Source organism: Uloborus diversus, chromosome 8, assembly GCF_026930045.1.
Source record: "Uloborus diversus isolate 005 chromosome 8, Udiv.v.3.1, whole genome shotgun sequence".
NCBI classification, from domain to species: domain Eukaryota; kingdom Metazoa; phylum Arthropoda; class Arachnida; order Araneae; family Uloboridae; genus Uloborus; species Uloborus diversus.
In genome coordinates this window covers 66,642,510-66,659,306 of record NC_072738.1, presented here as the reverse complement: position 1 = coordinate 66,659,306, position 16,797 = coordinate 66,642,510, and the positions used below count along the sequence as shown (strand labels likewise).

Sequence of the window (16,797 nt, the reverse complement as noted above, 5' to 3'; positions counted from 1 at the left end):
ATCCAAAATAGCTAAACTTAAGCTGATGCGACAGCATATTAATATAGCGGCTCTAGGCAAACCTAACCTGGCAGCATTGTGAAGGCTATGCAGATCCTGATCACAGCATTACAACACTGCCAGGTTAGGTTTGTCCCCACTATATGCCTTTATTAGTTTATTACATTTTCTTAGTTTAAAATGAGGGGAAACACAAATAGGTTTCTGTGGAAACAACAAAAGGAAAAAATGTTTTCATTTCGTCAGGAAATGTAAAAGCTAAATGGTAAGCTCAAAATTATGTTGTCAAACAATAAATCTATTTATTTTTGTAGTGAAAATGTACAACAAACATAGTTTAGATTTTTAAAAAAAATATTGCCGCGAGCAAACAATCATTTTTACAAAAACGCGTCTAAATAATTAAGAGGCAAAAGCGATTATATGTACCGAACAAATTTCCACCCCTGGAAACTAATAGATGCGTCCATTTTCGCCTATAAACCGGATGTTTGCCTTTCCATTTCATCGGTAGTCAGACTTAAGGTCCGTCGATTTTTTATTTATTTTTTTGATGCACAGTGTATTACAAAAAATAAGAAAAAAAGATATCGCTAGTCCATCATCGTTTGTCTAGAGCAGCGATTCCTAAAGCGTGTTCCGCGGAACCCTTGGATTCCGCCGAAGGATGAGAAGGGTTCCGCCACGAATTGCATAATTTTATTAATTTCGACAGTAATTTCAGAGAGAGTGAAACTTTCAGGGATAAAAAAATGCTGCTCTAAATTGAAGTAGTAGGCGTCATTGTGTCATCGTAATGCCAGCAATTTAATTTAAAAAAGAAAAAACCACCATCTATTTAAAGAAAGTTCTTGATGAAACTTCAGAAGTAAATTTTTTCAATTCTTGTTGCCATTAGTCAACACTATTGAGCAAGATTTATGAAGATATAAGTAATCATTACAAACCACTTTTTTTTCGTAGGAAATACGCTGGCTGTTCAAAACAAACTTTTGAAAAATTGTATGAACTTACAAATGAACTGACAATTTTTCAGCTGGAGAGAATGATAATATCTTTAGCAGTTTTCAATGTTTTGCATGCCGTCGGTTGGTATAATCAGTCTATCTGTTGCCTATATTTTTGGTAAACTAAACTAAGTCTCTATTTTCATTCAAGGAGAAAGTTTCCTCTTTTGTTGTGAGAGACAAAATAACACAGGAAAGCTGAGTTTCTGTATTCTCTGCCTAAGAGAAAGCATCTCTGTTCTGAAAAAAAAATTATCTCTAAGAAGAAGTTATGGCGACACTTAAACATTACCCTTTATCTTTTATATTAACCAGGTTGGCGCAATTTTTATTCTTGGAGGAATTTTAAATGTATAAATTATCGCAACTAAGTTGCATAGATTAAGTGTCTTGACCACAGTTCTAGTTCTGATAATGTACAGGGACTGAATCATGCATTAGTCCCTGTACAAGAGAACATTAGTTACATAAACCACAAAAGCACTCGATGCACCTCCCTTTTTTGAGCAATCATTCGATGCTAAAGTCAACTCAAAACTGATCTACAAATGTTTCTGTTGAGGTTTCCTCGTACTTCAGCTTTTTTTTTTAATTGTTTCATTATTTTTCGAGAAAAAAGCTTTTTTTTTTTTTTTTTTTTTTTGTTCTGAAACCACTTGGTAATGAATGTCGGCAAAATTTTATCAGCTCCTCTCCGATTGTGATGCATATGAGCTGCAATTTTTACGTGAATCCTTGTATTATTGTTTCAAATACAGCAGTCAGAATAATAGCGGAAATCATTCTGATGAGCCACCCTCCCTCTGAAGAGATTGGTGTCGAAAGTAATAAATACCAGTTCACGTAGGGGTGCACATTTCGTTCTTCCTTGTATTGCGTTTTGAATTAGAATGCCCATTAGGGTGGTTCAAAAATACATGTAAAAAAAAAAGTTTCTCCTAGATACCAGAACACCCCTCAATATTTTTAGACTTGTGAATAGCCATATAGTGGAAGAATTTTAGCTTCCTATTTCAACTGAAAGAGGGTGCTCAACCCCCTCCCTCAAACTTCATTAGTATGGAGAGGAGGGGTTAAAAATACTTTGAAATGAAAAAAAACAACGCTACACATATTATAATATACACGAGTATTATGCTTATACATTGGAATAAAATAATTATTTACAAAAAAAAAAAAAAAAAAAAAAAACAGCTGAGGAAATTAAATGTTCCTAAATTTGAGACATTTTCTATGCTACGGCTAATGTTAAATTGAGGGGTAAGAAGAATTTGAGTAAGAAGTTAAAACTTTTACAGCATAATACTATTAGTAAGTCTTAAAAAAAAATAGAGGGTGTCCTGGACTCTAGCTGAAAAAAGGTTTTTTTGAACCACCCTAATGCCTATACAATAAATCGGTCAAATATAGCAAAAGCCAACAGATGGACGGATAATTTTCAAAAACGTTCAAAATGAGTTCAACGTTCAGCACACCTTAAAACTCGATAACCTATCAAAATACGAAAAATTTTCACGTGATTAAGTTTCATCTATGTAAAAGAAAGCATTCGAATGATTTTTTCTCAATATTATCTGACTCCCAGACCGTTAAAATTTTATTTTTAAGTCATTAACAATGATGGGGTTCCATTTGGTAAAAGCAAAGCACTTAGGGTTTCGTGATCTAAAAAGTTTAGGAACCGCTGGCCTAGAGATTCAATATCTTTTTTGCATGGAAACGGTGGCAGGGAAGGACATAAGGGAAGCTGTGTCTTGCTTACTTCCTCGTGAGATTGTATAGTAGGCAAAAATAATCAGGTGCCAGGTCAAACCTGCGTAGATGCTAATACCAAAAAAAAAAAAAAATGACAAAAAGAAAAAGTTGCGGAAACTACAGACTTATCTCTAGACCAATTACGTCTATATCATATCATAGACATGCCATATCATGATTTGTTGATTTAAAGTCAAGCATATGAAAGAGTTGGGTAACGAAAAAAAAAAATTGTGTGTTAGTCTGTGTCCTCGAAGCTGGGAGGGGGGAGTGATTAAAAAAAATTCCAACTGGGGAAGTGAGGTGATCTGTTGAAATACAATAAACATCTCATTGAATTTTAACTTTAAAGTTATCATTGAATTGTGTTGAAAAGGAACCACCTTCTCTGTTTCAAATAGAGGGTGCTGGTAAGTAGAGGAAGAAATAAATACAAATACAAATACAGAAGTGACGACCAGCAACAGGCTCTGGGCCCAGCTAGACTGGTCCTAGTCAATTTACAATCCCCAGTGAAGATCAATGACCCTCTTGGCTCATTACCACCTCTTCCGGTAAGCTGTTACAAGGTTCCACTACTCTGCTATGATAATAAATTTTCCTAATATCCATGTTAGCCTGAGATTTGAATAGCTTAAAGCAATGACCCCATGTCCTGTTTTCAGTGCTATATTTCAGCCCCGTAACATCTTTCATTTTAATAAATTTAAACAACTGAATCATGTCCCCTCGGTCTCTTCTTTGCTCAAGACTACATTTTTAGCCTTCTAAGCCTGGAATCATAGACTAAATGAGAAAGTCCATTTATTAGCCTTGTAACCCACCTTTGAACCCTTTCCAATACATTAATATCTTTCTTAAGATAAGGAGACCAAAACTGAACAGCATACTTTAAAGTAAAGAGAGTGGCGGGTAAAACGCTGGAGTCGAAAATTAAATTGGAAAAAGAATCTTTCTATTTTTTTATTTAGTCTGGTAATTGTAATGTTTGTTGTAATGTGAGTGCCCAATAAATACACGTTTAATTGAAAATGGTATGGGATTCACTTATTACAGCCGAAACATAAAATGTGTTCCAAAATTAAGATAAAAGAAACCAACAGCACAATCCGCAAAAATACAACATTTATTCTAGCTTTATATGAAACATACAATTTGACACATTTACAGTACACATTCAACAAAATAACAATATGACGCTAGAAAGGTAAACTTACATTTCACAGAAATGACACTAAGAATTTGCGATGGCTTTTAACAAAAATAATACTTTGAATGAAACTAAGTTAAATTGTGAGAGAAATAAAATCAACAAGATGTACCTACATGAAAATAGGAATTGGCTTTTATTAGGCACTGATCAGTTCTTAAAACGAAATTTACACTCAGCTGACAAACTGCTTGTCTGCAAACCTCCAACTTTTGAAATAATAAAGTTTTTGTTCATTGCACCTCTTCATTGGTTATAAAATAGCTTTGGTAACAAGATGCTCGATCTTGGACAAGATATTAATAATTGGATTGAAAGAGGTAGAAATCTTGGCACAACGACAATGATCGTTATCGCCCAAGCAACCGACTTTCCTTACCCTTATTACAAATGGAATCGTTTAAGCGTCAGTTGATCGAAAGTTAACTTATCAGAGTCAGATTATAATGTCTTTGTAGTTTGGCAGAAAAATGTAAACTATGCTTTTGTTTGCATTTTAGGATAACTCGTGGGGGATTGAATATATAACCCTTATGAAGTACCGTCAAATAAGCTTCATGTCTAGAAAGTTCTTCATACACACTTAGCAGCAAATTTGTTGATAATGAGAACAACAACAAAGCATAATGAAACCAACTTACATATTTTCTGTTGTATTTTCATCTGAGATAAACTGTTCAACTTTGCAAAGAAATCAAGGGAAAAAACTTCGCGAGTTCAAGTTGTACTAAAAAAGTTATTTTCTATTCTAATGAGGTTTGCTGTTTCTGGCTACGATGTCGGTAGACATATCTCAGAATTCTTCAAATGACAAAGACGGCCCATTTTTAATTTTTTTTAAAGAATGTTAATTTTAATCTTTCTTGTACCATAGACCAATAAGTAGTAAGTTACCGCCCTTTAGCCAGGGCTAAGCAGAACTACATGCAATATACCGATAAACTATTTACGTCATATAGAGACTACAAACTTTTCTTTAACGTAACTTAGCGCCCAAGTTTTGCCTTCAACTGACGAGTTGAACTGCACCAATGCACTCTCGTTGGTGTGCTAAATTTATTTTAGTTTGTTGCCATTATCAGCTTCAATGATATGACATGTGCTTCCAGGTACTGTATATTCTAGATTGATGAATCCAAAACAAGGCCAAAACTTCAGTCTCTTGGGTGGCATAACTGGGATGTCGGTATATTGCACATAGCCTAAGAATTATTCTATGCCTTGGACAAGCTATCAGTCTGAGATTTGGTGACATTGCTTCTGATTGGTTCATCCTCTTTGGTATTGCTGCATGCTGAAATATTTTTGCTGTCATGAAGTCTGCTGTTAAGGCGAATTTTAGCAAGGCAAAACATTTGCATATAAGAAAATGATAAATGGATTTTGCTTTTAAGGTTGTAAAATAGTTATACTAATGATATCAGTCTTGAAAGCCTTAGTTCTTTTGAATTATACCGATCTTCTAGATAGTATAACACTTTTTTCGGGATGAAATGATGTAAAAATTAAATAATTTGAAGCTCATACAAAGTTTACTAACATTTATCTGCAGAACTATGTCTACCATCCGCAAACTGTTGATTAGAATGGGGCGAACCGCTGAAGATGAGGCGAGGACAATATGCAGATGATTTCAAATACTAAGCAGGGTAACGGCAACAGTAACATACATGCTTAAGACATCACTCTCAGGTTAACTCAATTTTCTGAGCATTTTAATGTATTTAGACTTTTAAAACTATTTTTCTCTCATGCAACTATATCTCATTTAGCGTTTGGCTGCTTCTGGATCCTTTGAGTTAGTTAATTCTATTTTTATTTGCTCAATTTCGTAAAAAGGTCCGACCCCCCAGTAACAGACACCAAAATTCTGATGAAACCCAGCAACAGATAGGATGAGTAATGGACAGAATTCCCCTTTTCTCTTCAAAATTTGCAAAAAATTTTTTTTTAAACATCTAAAACCTTATTCAGTAAGTTACCGCCCTATTGCCAGGGCTAAGGCAGAAATACGTGAAAACAGTTCAGTTAAGGCCTCAGTTGGCACTCTAGGCTTCCTTAAGAGGTTTTCCACCTCCAGCTCAGTCACTCCTATGCCGGGCTGATGACTGCTAATAAGCACGAAACTGCAGTCCTCGGCTGGAATTCACTGAGCTGGGGGTGTATTTCACGTATCTAAAACCTTATTAAATTCAAATGAACACGGAACACCGGCAGACCTCGTGGTGGCTTGTTCATAACCTTCCACTATTGCTTTTGTAAATACCAACTGGCTTATAAAATTCACTGTGATAAACACTAGATGGTTGCACAGTATTTATAGTAACATCAGTTTTATCCGCCTAAAAATCTAATTATTCAAATCCAAACTTACAACTGTCTGTTACTGGACCTTTGTCTGTTACTGGTGCGTTACCCTACTGTTCATAATATTGACTCCCTTAACTGTGAGGATATTCAAATTTTGAACTACACTTTGATTCGGGAATAAAAGAAATCAGTCTTCATGTCTTTGAGCTTACCATTTGGAACAATAGTCAAATCATAGGAAAAAACTTGTTGTCACGCTCTTTACCTATTATAGTATGTATAGGTATTTGCAGTTTGGGAACTGGGAATGGAGAAAAATTGTCGGTAATCAAGTATCTGAACATAAGAGTATATGTGTTAAAAGGATTGTTTCGCACAAATGCATTCAAATATTAATACATTAGTGAAATTAATATTTTAACTCAGAGGCACCCCGATGCAGGTCACGGTAGGTCACCGCGATCTCCCAAAAATCCTTAATTTGCAAATTTTGTCTGACGATTCGGCAAAATTTGGAGTTCTATTCGGCAAAATTATCGTAATTCGGTGAAATGTGGAGCTCCATTCGGCGAAATTTGGAGCTCCATTCGGCAAAATTATCATCATTCGTCGAAATTTGGAGTTCCATTCGACAAAATCGTCATCTTCTGGAAAATTTAGAGTTCCATTCGGCAAATTGAGAATTTCCGTCCTTCTAAAAATTTGCGCTCGGGGCGTCTCTGATTTAAATATTTAAATAATAGCATGCATTAGCTAATACAGCACTTCTCATAATTTGAGAGACAAAATTATCGGTTTTCAAATATTTCAGAACAGACTCTCCAACAGCAATAGATGGCATTTCTACTATTTCTCATTGTGGTTTGAGTAAGAGATCCCTGTTAAAAACACGCAGGTGGAATTTTTTTTTCCTTACTTCTTAATTCTCAGCAGATACTTGACGTTTTCATCTGTTGCGTTTAAGTCATGAAATACATTTTTTGAACATGGCACACAAAAATGAAGTTTATGTATCAGAATGATTGTTTGTAAATGTTCTCTATAAACATATGTAACATCCCAGCATATCCTAGCCATGAACACTTATTGAGAAAAAAATCTTCAGGTTATGCAGATTTCTCTGCAGTAAACTGAAAATCACACAAAGTGTCCCATAGCAGCATGGGAAACTACCAAATTGAAATGAATACACTTCGTAATATCACATTAATTCTCCTTTTCTGGTATCACATCGACAGGGACAAAAACAAAGATTTTGTAGAAGCCTATTAGTTCTACATAACACACTCTCATGTTTCTCATTGCTTACTCATCAGCAATTTTTCTCCATTAATTTCACTTAGGGAACCTTGATTGGTTGATTGCGCCATGACGTATATAAATCTTCGTTGTAATCGTCATGATAACCATGGCAACAACCTATTGCAATCGATGTATTTTGTGGCCGTCGAAATTGATCTGAAATCAGCATTATAGTCATCATAAAGTAAAGTAACTTAACAATATGAAATCACCATTAAAGTCACCATAAAATGAAGTGAGTTCCACGTAATGAAATCCACTATAGAACATTCCTAATGTGAAATAACTTCCACACTTTCAAAGCTCTTACAAGAAATTATAGTCTCGTTTACACTCTATCGATGTACAATTGTCTAGAAGGGCCATTCCACGGAAAACGGTCATTTTGTCCCCCACGTGACGCCTTATATATGTCACAAAGAATAATAATTAAAATATTGTTAAACAATTTTTTTCTGCTTAACAAATTACAAACTTATGTGTGATACCTTGAGCAAAAATTTCGTCATTACCCTTTAAAATAATTAATTTTAATGAAATGTATGAACCGTCTCATGCGGGACAAGCGGTTGACTTTTTCGTGTAATGGCACAGAATGATTTTGTTGAGTGAGGAACCAAGTACTTTCATGCACCTGGTGTCACACAACAGAAACCCATAGCAAAGTACGATCGTCTCTCAGAACATCACTTCTTAAATGGCAACACTGAGTCTCATCATCACATCATGTGACAAGAAACATAGAGAAAGGACAGAGAATGTGACAACGATGAAGTTGGCGGATATTGCATGGCTACCGGAAACCTTATCTCGTCTCAGGTTTTCCACCATGTTCGGAGTGATGTCCGCATGGAATCGATCCCGCCAGAACTCGCAACGGTGTCCGGTCGGCCTTAAATGGACGCTCTCTTCGGAGTCTATCAACAAATATTCCGGATATTCCAAGCTGAATGGCTCCCATCGGATGCTGTCTTGAATGTTGGGATCTCTGTAAAAACGAATAGGAAGAAACTTAAGAATTTCAGTGGTTGGCATGTAATTTGTGTAAACCTACAAGTGAAGAAACTTGCCATGTCCAAGTAGTTCATTAATAGTCATTGGAAACTACGAAAATTCACTCATTAACATTAATGTTACTAAAGGGTGGCCTAAAATTAACGCAAGATTTGAATTTGCCACCATTTTTGCAGGAGACTGTTGGGAACCCTGAAAAAAGAACAATTTGGCAGCTGAGAGTTTAGGGTCAGTAAAAATGGAGACTTTCACTTCAATTAACCCCATGAAAACAAATCTAATGGTGTTGAATCACACGACCTATTAGGCCAATTCTGATCATTGAAACGATGAGAGCACACTACCAGAAAATGTCTCATGCAGTAATTGAATTGTTTCACTGGCATGTGGCGCTGTCTTGCGGAAACTACATATTGGCCACATCAATATAGCATCTAATTTCGGCAGAAAGAACTGTGTTATCATGTCGCGATATCTAGTACTAGTAACAGTTACTATTTGACCAGCCTCAGTTTTCCTAATTTTTAAAATAATATTCAATAATGAAAACACACTGTTGTATCATATAACGCTCCATTTTTTCAAACCCTAAACTCTTAGCTGTCAAATTGTTAATTTTTCTGCTTTGTCGACAATTTACTGCAAAAACGGCGGCAAATTCCAATCTTGCGTTAATTTTGGGACACCCTTTATTAGTTAACTTATAAGTCAAGACTCCATTGTACTATTAGTTAACTTGTAAAATACTTTCGAAACACATTCTGTTGCAGCATTCACATGAATTTGTCCGAATTTGCAACACTAACTTTAAAATCTTTTTTTAATTTTGAACGTGTATTAAATATCGTGTTGTCGGTGTTTAAGCGAAATAGGAGAAGTCCGAAACTGTAGTTTAACGGTATTGTCGGTTTCTATCTAGAATAGTTATTAAAAGTAGTAGAACCTGTTTTACAGATTCTCGGCTCCTTCTGTAGTATGACTTTTATGTTGCATGTTGGTTTTAATTTTGAAACAGCTGGTTGAAAATTGTGAGTAACGGCAGTAGTCCAGCAAATGTGAGTTTTGGGCTTAATGCCTTTTCCTGTAAGTCGACGACATATCGATTAGGATGGACTTTCAAAACGAAGGACTTGGTTGCATAGGATTCCCCCTATTTGTTTGGTTTGACCAAATGAGTCTCCCAATGCTACAGTCATACTCCCTTCGGTGCAACAAAATCTCAATTAAACTAGTTCACTGATACTTGGTGAAAATTCCGACTGAAGGTTTTGCATGTTCTGCTAAAAACGAGTTAGTCCAACGGTAGTCGAAGAAATAGAAGGCGAGTAAGTTTAACATTTTGGTAAAATATTTCAGTAAAAAACTTACCCCTTTTTGATGAAAGATATCCATCGAGCCATCATCCTCCTGCTAAATTTAACCTCTTCCTTAGTGAAGTTGTCATGCAAAGGATTTCCGAATACGTACTGTATTTCGTCAAAATGCGTCGTTCCCATCCATTCTGCCAGAGGAGAAGAATCCGGCCTCTTCTTGAATACATAGTAATAGACGTTGTTTCCTGCCAATGAGTTGAGCTCTGCGAAGAAAACGGAAGCGCAGTTGATGAGCCAGTCTCCCAGAGACTGAGCAATGGCATAAGTGTAGGTGTCGGAAGTGGCGTTCTGCAAGGTGTTGATATAGAAGTCAGCGATCTCCGCCTCTTGTTTCTGTTCAGTGTTCTTGAAGATGACACGAGTCATTTGATAGGCAAGCCTCTTGCCGATGGTCTTCACATTGTTGGCACCGTAGACGCCAAAGTACTGAGGTGCCGCGGCACTCAGAAAGAAAGTTCCCTCTTGGTCGTTGATTCCAACCAGAATTTCCGTCTGCATGATGTTGCCCTCTCTGTAAGAGAAGATGGACGCCTTGGGCATGTACTCGTCGCCAACTCTCGGAAAGAAGGTGATAGGGTTGTGCATCATCAACAGACCTTCAAGGCGGGAGAGTTCATCGGCGGGTAAACGCTTGAGGCAAGCCACGATGAGGTGGGGATTTGATTTCAAAGTCACCGTCTTGTCTGCGCAACCGGCAAGTTTGGCCAACTTCTGCGACGTCTGGTACACCCGCTCATTGTCGTCCATTATGATAGGAGATATGTCAGCACCGCTTTGTAGAATGGCCCTCTTGAAGAGGTTCTTGGTGAGGGGTGAGGTCAGGTGACCAGAGACGCACATGGCCCCGGCACTTTCTCCCATGAGCACAATGTGCTCGGGGTCACCCCGGAAAGACTCCGCGTTTGCTTTGAACCACTTAAGGGCCTGTACCTGGTCATAAAGACCCATATTTCCGACTGCCCCGTCTATAAAAGCAGAGAAAAAGCCCATGACTCCAATTCTGTAGTTGATGGTTACAACGACAACATCACCAAATGCAGCCATTTTAGCTCCATTGTACACCTGCATATTGGATGACCCTATGTTGAAGGCCCCTCCATGAATAAAGAAAAGCACCGGCTTTAACTTTATGTCATTCCACGCAGTAGCCGGAATCCAAACATTCAGATACAGACAGTCTTCAGACATGTTGTCAATGTCTGGCATGAAGTACAATTTCTGTGTGCTGTTCTGTATGCACGGTGGTGGCAGAATCGAACCATCCAAGACTCCAGACCAAGATGTTTTGGGAACAGGTTTCATAAACCTCAGTCTCCCCATAGGTGGTTCGGCGTATGGTATTCCTAGGAATGCTTCCACTTCGAATGAGTCAGCACTCTGCGTCACCCCTTGAATGGGTCCATTGTTGGTCATGACTACTCTATCGGATGCTGCCGTTCTGAAGAGGCATAACAACAGCAGGTATATCTGTGCACTCATTTTCAAGCGTAAATTCCTGGAAATATAAGTAATAGTTTTAAATGTTAATTGGCTAGGGAGAGAGAAAAAAAAAGTTTAGGGAAAACTTTCACCCAAATGATTGCACCTAGACCAATGGTCCTCAACCTTTTTGTTCCCATTGCTCTCTTCTAGAGGTTAACTGACACCTATCGCCTCCCCCCCCCTTCTTTCTTAAAAAAAACCATAAGTTTGCGTTTGTGAAATCCGCTGTTATTGAATTTATAAATGCCTAATATTAATTTGAAGTAAAATGTGCATACTAAAGCAGCTTTATCTCATTACTCTTAAACTAAATAATAAATAAATTCTCTTTTTAAACTTTTTTTACCCAAAACAAACTGCTTCATATTTGATGGGAAACACTACTAAACTAAGAGCAATAAAGCATTTTTCAAAAACAGAAGTACATTTTTTATGAAATTATTTTCTTATTAATAATAATAATTAAAAAATTAAAAAAAAACATTTTTAATTAAAAAATTTGCAAACTTGGTCATGAATGAGGAAAAAGTTTGAGTTTCTTAAGGTGTAAGGAGGAAACTTCTAAACTTTTTTTTTTTTTTTAACTTGTTATTCCTCGACTGAACTTTTAACAATAGGTTTCGTATACGTTTTCAATTTCTATGTTCGCTATTTTTTCAAAGTTTTTTTTTCGTCTGTTAAATATTAATCACCCCTCTATAGCCCTTCACGAAATTATTGCCCCCTTAAAAAGTCAAATCGTCGCCAAGTTGGGAGCCACTGACCTAGACGGAGGCAGCTACGAAATCCGTGTTCCAGACTTTTAGGACATATCAGTGGTTCTTTATAATTTAATTACCACATCCTCGACTTGCATCCTGCTTAGCCGTTGACTGTTATTTTATTGAATCATAAAAAAAAAATACTTTTTACTAAAGTCCCAAGATAGATTTATTGTACTATAAGTAAGATGGATTTGATAAAGTTTTGCTCCTGGTCCACAATATCCATCTGCAGTAAGTTTTGTTTAAGATTCAGCTGTTAATCAATTATTACGGAAATTATGTCCCTTTCTGCTATTAGTTTATCGTAAGGCCCCAGTTTATCGTTATAGGAGCTTGGATGACACTCAAACTCTAAAAAAGTGACAGACAGTACAGAAATATTTCTTGAGCTAACAGTAAGTCTCCTGCAGGGCTCAATTTTCGATCACATTTTTTGAGAATCTGCATCTTGAAAAAAAAAATCTAATCCTGTATTTAATTATTATCACGCAGAAGCTTTTTTGCATTAGAAAAAACAAAGGCTCCTTTTAAGTTCTATTCTTTGCATTCATGTCCACACTGACAATTTTGCAGGAGCGCATGACCACCTACATGACTTTTTTTAAAATACACTAGTAGTCGTTTTGAAGTTAAGAGGGTCACAAGGAGCTTTGTTGGGAACACTCTGTAATCAACTGCTGCACATCTGGTGATGTTTTTTGAGTAAGCAATAAGATTGTTCCGAGGTAAATAATCACTTCGAAAATGATTTTATCAGGATATCGATTCACCAACGTTTACAAGTAGTATGTCGTGGCCATTACGGAACGTTCTTCTATATATATATCTATCTTACGAATTAGTGGCTTTTACGTATAATCGCTTCAACTGTTTTGCTGTTCGCAAAAGCAGAATCGTAGCGAAAACTGAAAATCTTTTTAAAAGCGTTCAAGTTAGTTGCAAGCATTTTATTTGCTAAAAAACGTAAGAAGGCAACAGGAAGAAATTTTAAAATTTGAGATTTCTCCGATTGTCAGCCAACAACTAAATCAAGCGAAAGGCTTAGAATTTCATTTAAAATTTTATAAAAGGTGTAGTTATAACTCCAGTTTTACATAGGGTAACGGCACCAGTAACACACAAGGGTCCAGTAACAGACAGTCGTAACTTTGGGTTTAAATAATAATAATTTTAGGTTAGTAAAACTAATGTTGCTGTGGCCCGTGAATACGGTGCAACCATCTAGTATTATCAAAGTGAATTTTATGAGCCAGTTGGTATTTACAAGGCCGTGGTGGAAGGATATGAACAGACACCACGAGATCAGCTGTGTTTCATGTTCATTTGAATTAAATAATGCTTTAATTTAAAAAATAGTAAAGAACTTTTGCACATTTTGAAGAGAAAAGGGGTATTTTGTAAATTACTCATCTTTTCCTCATCCTATCTGTTACTGAGCGTCATCAGATTTTTTGGTGTCTGTTACTGGGGGTCGGACCTTTTTTTCAAAATTGAGCAAATAAGAATAGAATTAACTAATTCAGAGGATTCAGAAGTTGCCAAGTGTTAGATGAGATGTAGTTGCATGTGAGAAAAATAGTTTAAAAATTCTAAATACATTAAAAGGCTCAGAAAATTGAATTAGCCTGAGAGCGATGTCTTAAGCATATCTGTTACTGGTGCCGTTACCCTAATTTGGAAGTTTCAAATAAATCTCATAATACACAGAAAAAATTATTTCTTTCGGTTGGTACCAATATTTTAAATGTGCTGGTATGTTTTCAACACAAAAATGCTGTTTCGGTTTTTAATTAATATCTCCGGTGAGTATAATTCTACCATGTTGAAACTTAACGGAATCCTTGACGAATTTCAACTTTTTAAATATGTTGTTCGATCTCTAACTCTTGACCGTCCTTGAGGCCATTACAAGAGAAACTATTTTACTGTGTTTCCTTTTTCACATTGTTGATTTAATAAAACTGAGTATAACTCACACAAAGGATGACTAAACTGAGCCCTTCTTAGAGTGATGGCCACCAAAATTGAATCTGTGCTTGTTTCCTTGTAAGTTCACTTGTATACCGAATTTCATTTAAATTTCCGCATTTCTTCTTGAGATATTGCAGTCACAATGAACAAGAAAGAATATTTAATTACACCACCCTCTTTGAACATATTGGCGCAAAAAATTGAGTCCGCACTTCTTCTTTTTGAAGTCTACCTCTGCATCAAACGTTATCTTAATCCTTCTTATATTTATTGAGATAAAGCAATCACTGACGAGAAAAACGACGTTTGATAGCTTCACCATCCTTTAAGCTATTGGCGCCAAAACTGAATCAGTGCCTGCACCCTCTGACTGAGGTCAACCTAAGGACAAATTTTATAGAATCCGTATGTTATTTCTAGTAGCAGTCATGCAGATCGAAGAATATGTTCGATTGCTCTTAACGTCCTCCCCACTATCTCCCGTTGTATATTGACTGTTGTTTAGATTTTATCATTAAAGATTATGCTCACGTTTGGATTTACGAAGACCATGACTATGTAGTTGATCTATGATACATCGATTTCATATCGTATCATTATTTATAATTTTAGATTTAATCTTTCTGTTTGGCGACACCAGCGCTATTGCAGTTAAGCATGCATTCTTGTAAAGAAATTTTCGTTCATGTTATATTGTGTTCGCGAGTGTTTTTTCAGTGAAGTATCCTTCAGATGGAGTTCTATAGTATGCGGTAGTGCAGTTGTATTATTCAACAAGTTATTATGGTTACGTTCACATATCGCTACCGGTCGACCAGTGCCTAACCGGTTACTAACCAGAGCGTTCTAATAGAGCTACCGGTTAACTGGTTGTTTTCGAAGTCGTTCTAATAGCTTCACCGGTTGATCCCAATTTAAGCTGGTTGATTGAATCACGTGACATTTTTGACCAATAATAAGTTTTTCACCTGCACGTTATTCCTATAACCGCTTATCAACCGAAAGCGTTCGATGCAGAATCGGTTAGTGAATAACTGGTTAAGAACCTCTAACGCCGTCATAACCGCTAGCTGTCATGTGATCAACCGATCGGTAGCAACCGTTAGCGCTATGCAGACGAAACCTATATTATCAAGCAGTGACGTAATAGAAAAGGCGTTACTGTTGACATGAATGGCAAACATGGCTAGAACGCCATGGCAGCGTAGTGTACTAATATTACTTTAAATTGTTTTCACATATTTCATACATTTTACTAACATGTGATACAAAGATTCTTTGAAGAAGCGAACGTTTTTTATTCTTCTAAAATTCCCGAAAGAAAAACACATAAATATCTCATGCAGGAAATTGCTTACTCCATGATTGCATAACTCCGTCGCTCTCGTGTTGGTTCCAAATAAGCAAGAGGAAAAGTAAAAGCCAAACCCATACACTTCGCATATATTATCAGATATTCGCAATAACCTTGACCATGAGTAGAAATCCCAACCGTTATGACAATGGGTAATCTTTTGAGAATCATAATTCTTCTTACTTTATCACGAACAAATTGAAATAACTACTGAAGCAATAGGAAAGTTTTCAACTTTATTATCACATTTTTAAAAAGCGTAAAAGAGCGAGTTGCATCAGATCGAATTGGCAGTAAACTTTTGCAACAAATATGATTTAACTAGAGCCACTATATAAATCGGCCGATACTTTCGCCATTTTGAATCAGAGCACATGTTCGGGTGTTTTTCTTTTTTAGTAAATATCGCTTTTTGGCGATATTTCACAACAGCGAATATTTGATAGCGGAAAGAAACTGTTCATTTAATAAAATGTTTTGAATTTAATGCTGCTCATTCCCAGAGGTTCCTACCGGGGGGAGAGAGGGTCCATGGCGCAGACTGCGTCAGTGAAATTTTTAGGGGGGGGGGAGATAATTTAATAGGTATTTTGATCTCATTTTTTTGAAGGGGATAAGGCTCGCTCTGGGAGGGAGAAACTCCGCAGAATTTTCGTGTGCCATTGCCCTTGGAGAGGATGGGCATGGGCATCCCTGTCTTTCTTGCACAACAATGAAATTCAGGCTGTGAATTCATAGTCAAAGAGTTTCGCTAAAAACTACTCAAAAGTAAGATCCACTGGTTTCGCTAAAAATCTGATAAAGTAATCTGACGAACAAATAATTTTTTTCCAGGCATTTATAATTTTACTAATTTGGGAAGATTTGGAAATCCCCAAACTCTGCTCTCAGTAGCATTTAAGTATACCGTACTCCGCAAACCCTAAATTTTCGACACTGAAAAATCTCAACCAAAAGACCTGATTGGTTGGTTGATTTATTTTATTATAGTAATCGGAAAGCGATCAATTTTATTATTGTGAGGCTCTGAGAAGTTGAGCTCCGACTCTGACAATGTTTACCTCTGTTTCGGTAAATACAGTGGGGTAATTGGCGCTAAAATGAGTTGAGAAACTTTCTTAGTAGTTTTCAAAAATATTCCAATTAAAATCCAAGCCAATAACACGTCTATTTTTCATTAAACTCCCGAAAATGAGGTAAACATAGTCAAGCTCAACTAACTGAAACTCCACTATATTTCATTCTTAAAGGATAA

At 36.4% G+C, this 16,797-nt stretch overlaps 1 protein-coding gene across 1 annotated transcript; it reads right to left on the bottom strand.

Moving 5' to 3' along the window:
• Positions 1-3,876: 3,876 nt before the first annotated feature.
• LOC129228401 (acetylcholinesterase-1-like) lies at positions 3,877-15,265 on the bottom strand. Its single transcript, XM_054863079.1, has 5 exons — positions 15,235-15,265; positions 14,194-14,219; positions 12,828-12,865; positions 9,967-11,466; positions 3,877-8,572 (listed from the first exon to the last, which is right to left on the bottom strand). Exons 1-5 carry the CDS (start codon positions 15,263-15,265, stop codon positions 8,278-8,280), a joined length of 1,890 nt encoding a protein of 629 aa, XP_054719054.1. The 3' UTR covers positions 3,877-8,277.
• Between the last annotated feature and the right edge of the window lie 1,532 nt (positions 15,266-16,797).

Bases quoted from the DNA above. Each gene is read 5' to 3' on its own strand.
- LOC129228401 (XM_054863079.1), bottom strand. From the start codon at position 15,265: ATGACAGCTAGCGGTTATGACGGCGTTAGAG. The intron at 14,220-15,234 runs GTTCTTAACCAG...CATCACTCTAAG, and splicing joins CGGTTATGACGGCGTTAGAG to AAGGGCTCAGTTTAGTCATC. The intron at 12,866-14,193 runs GTGAGTTATACT...TTCCCAACAAAG, and splicing joins TCAGTTTAGTCATCCTTTGT to CTCCTTGTGACCCTCTTAAC.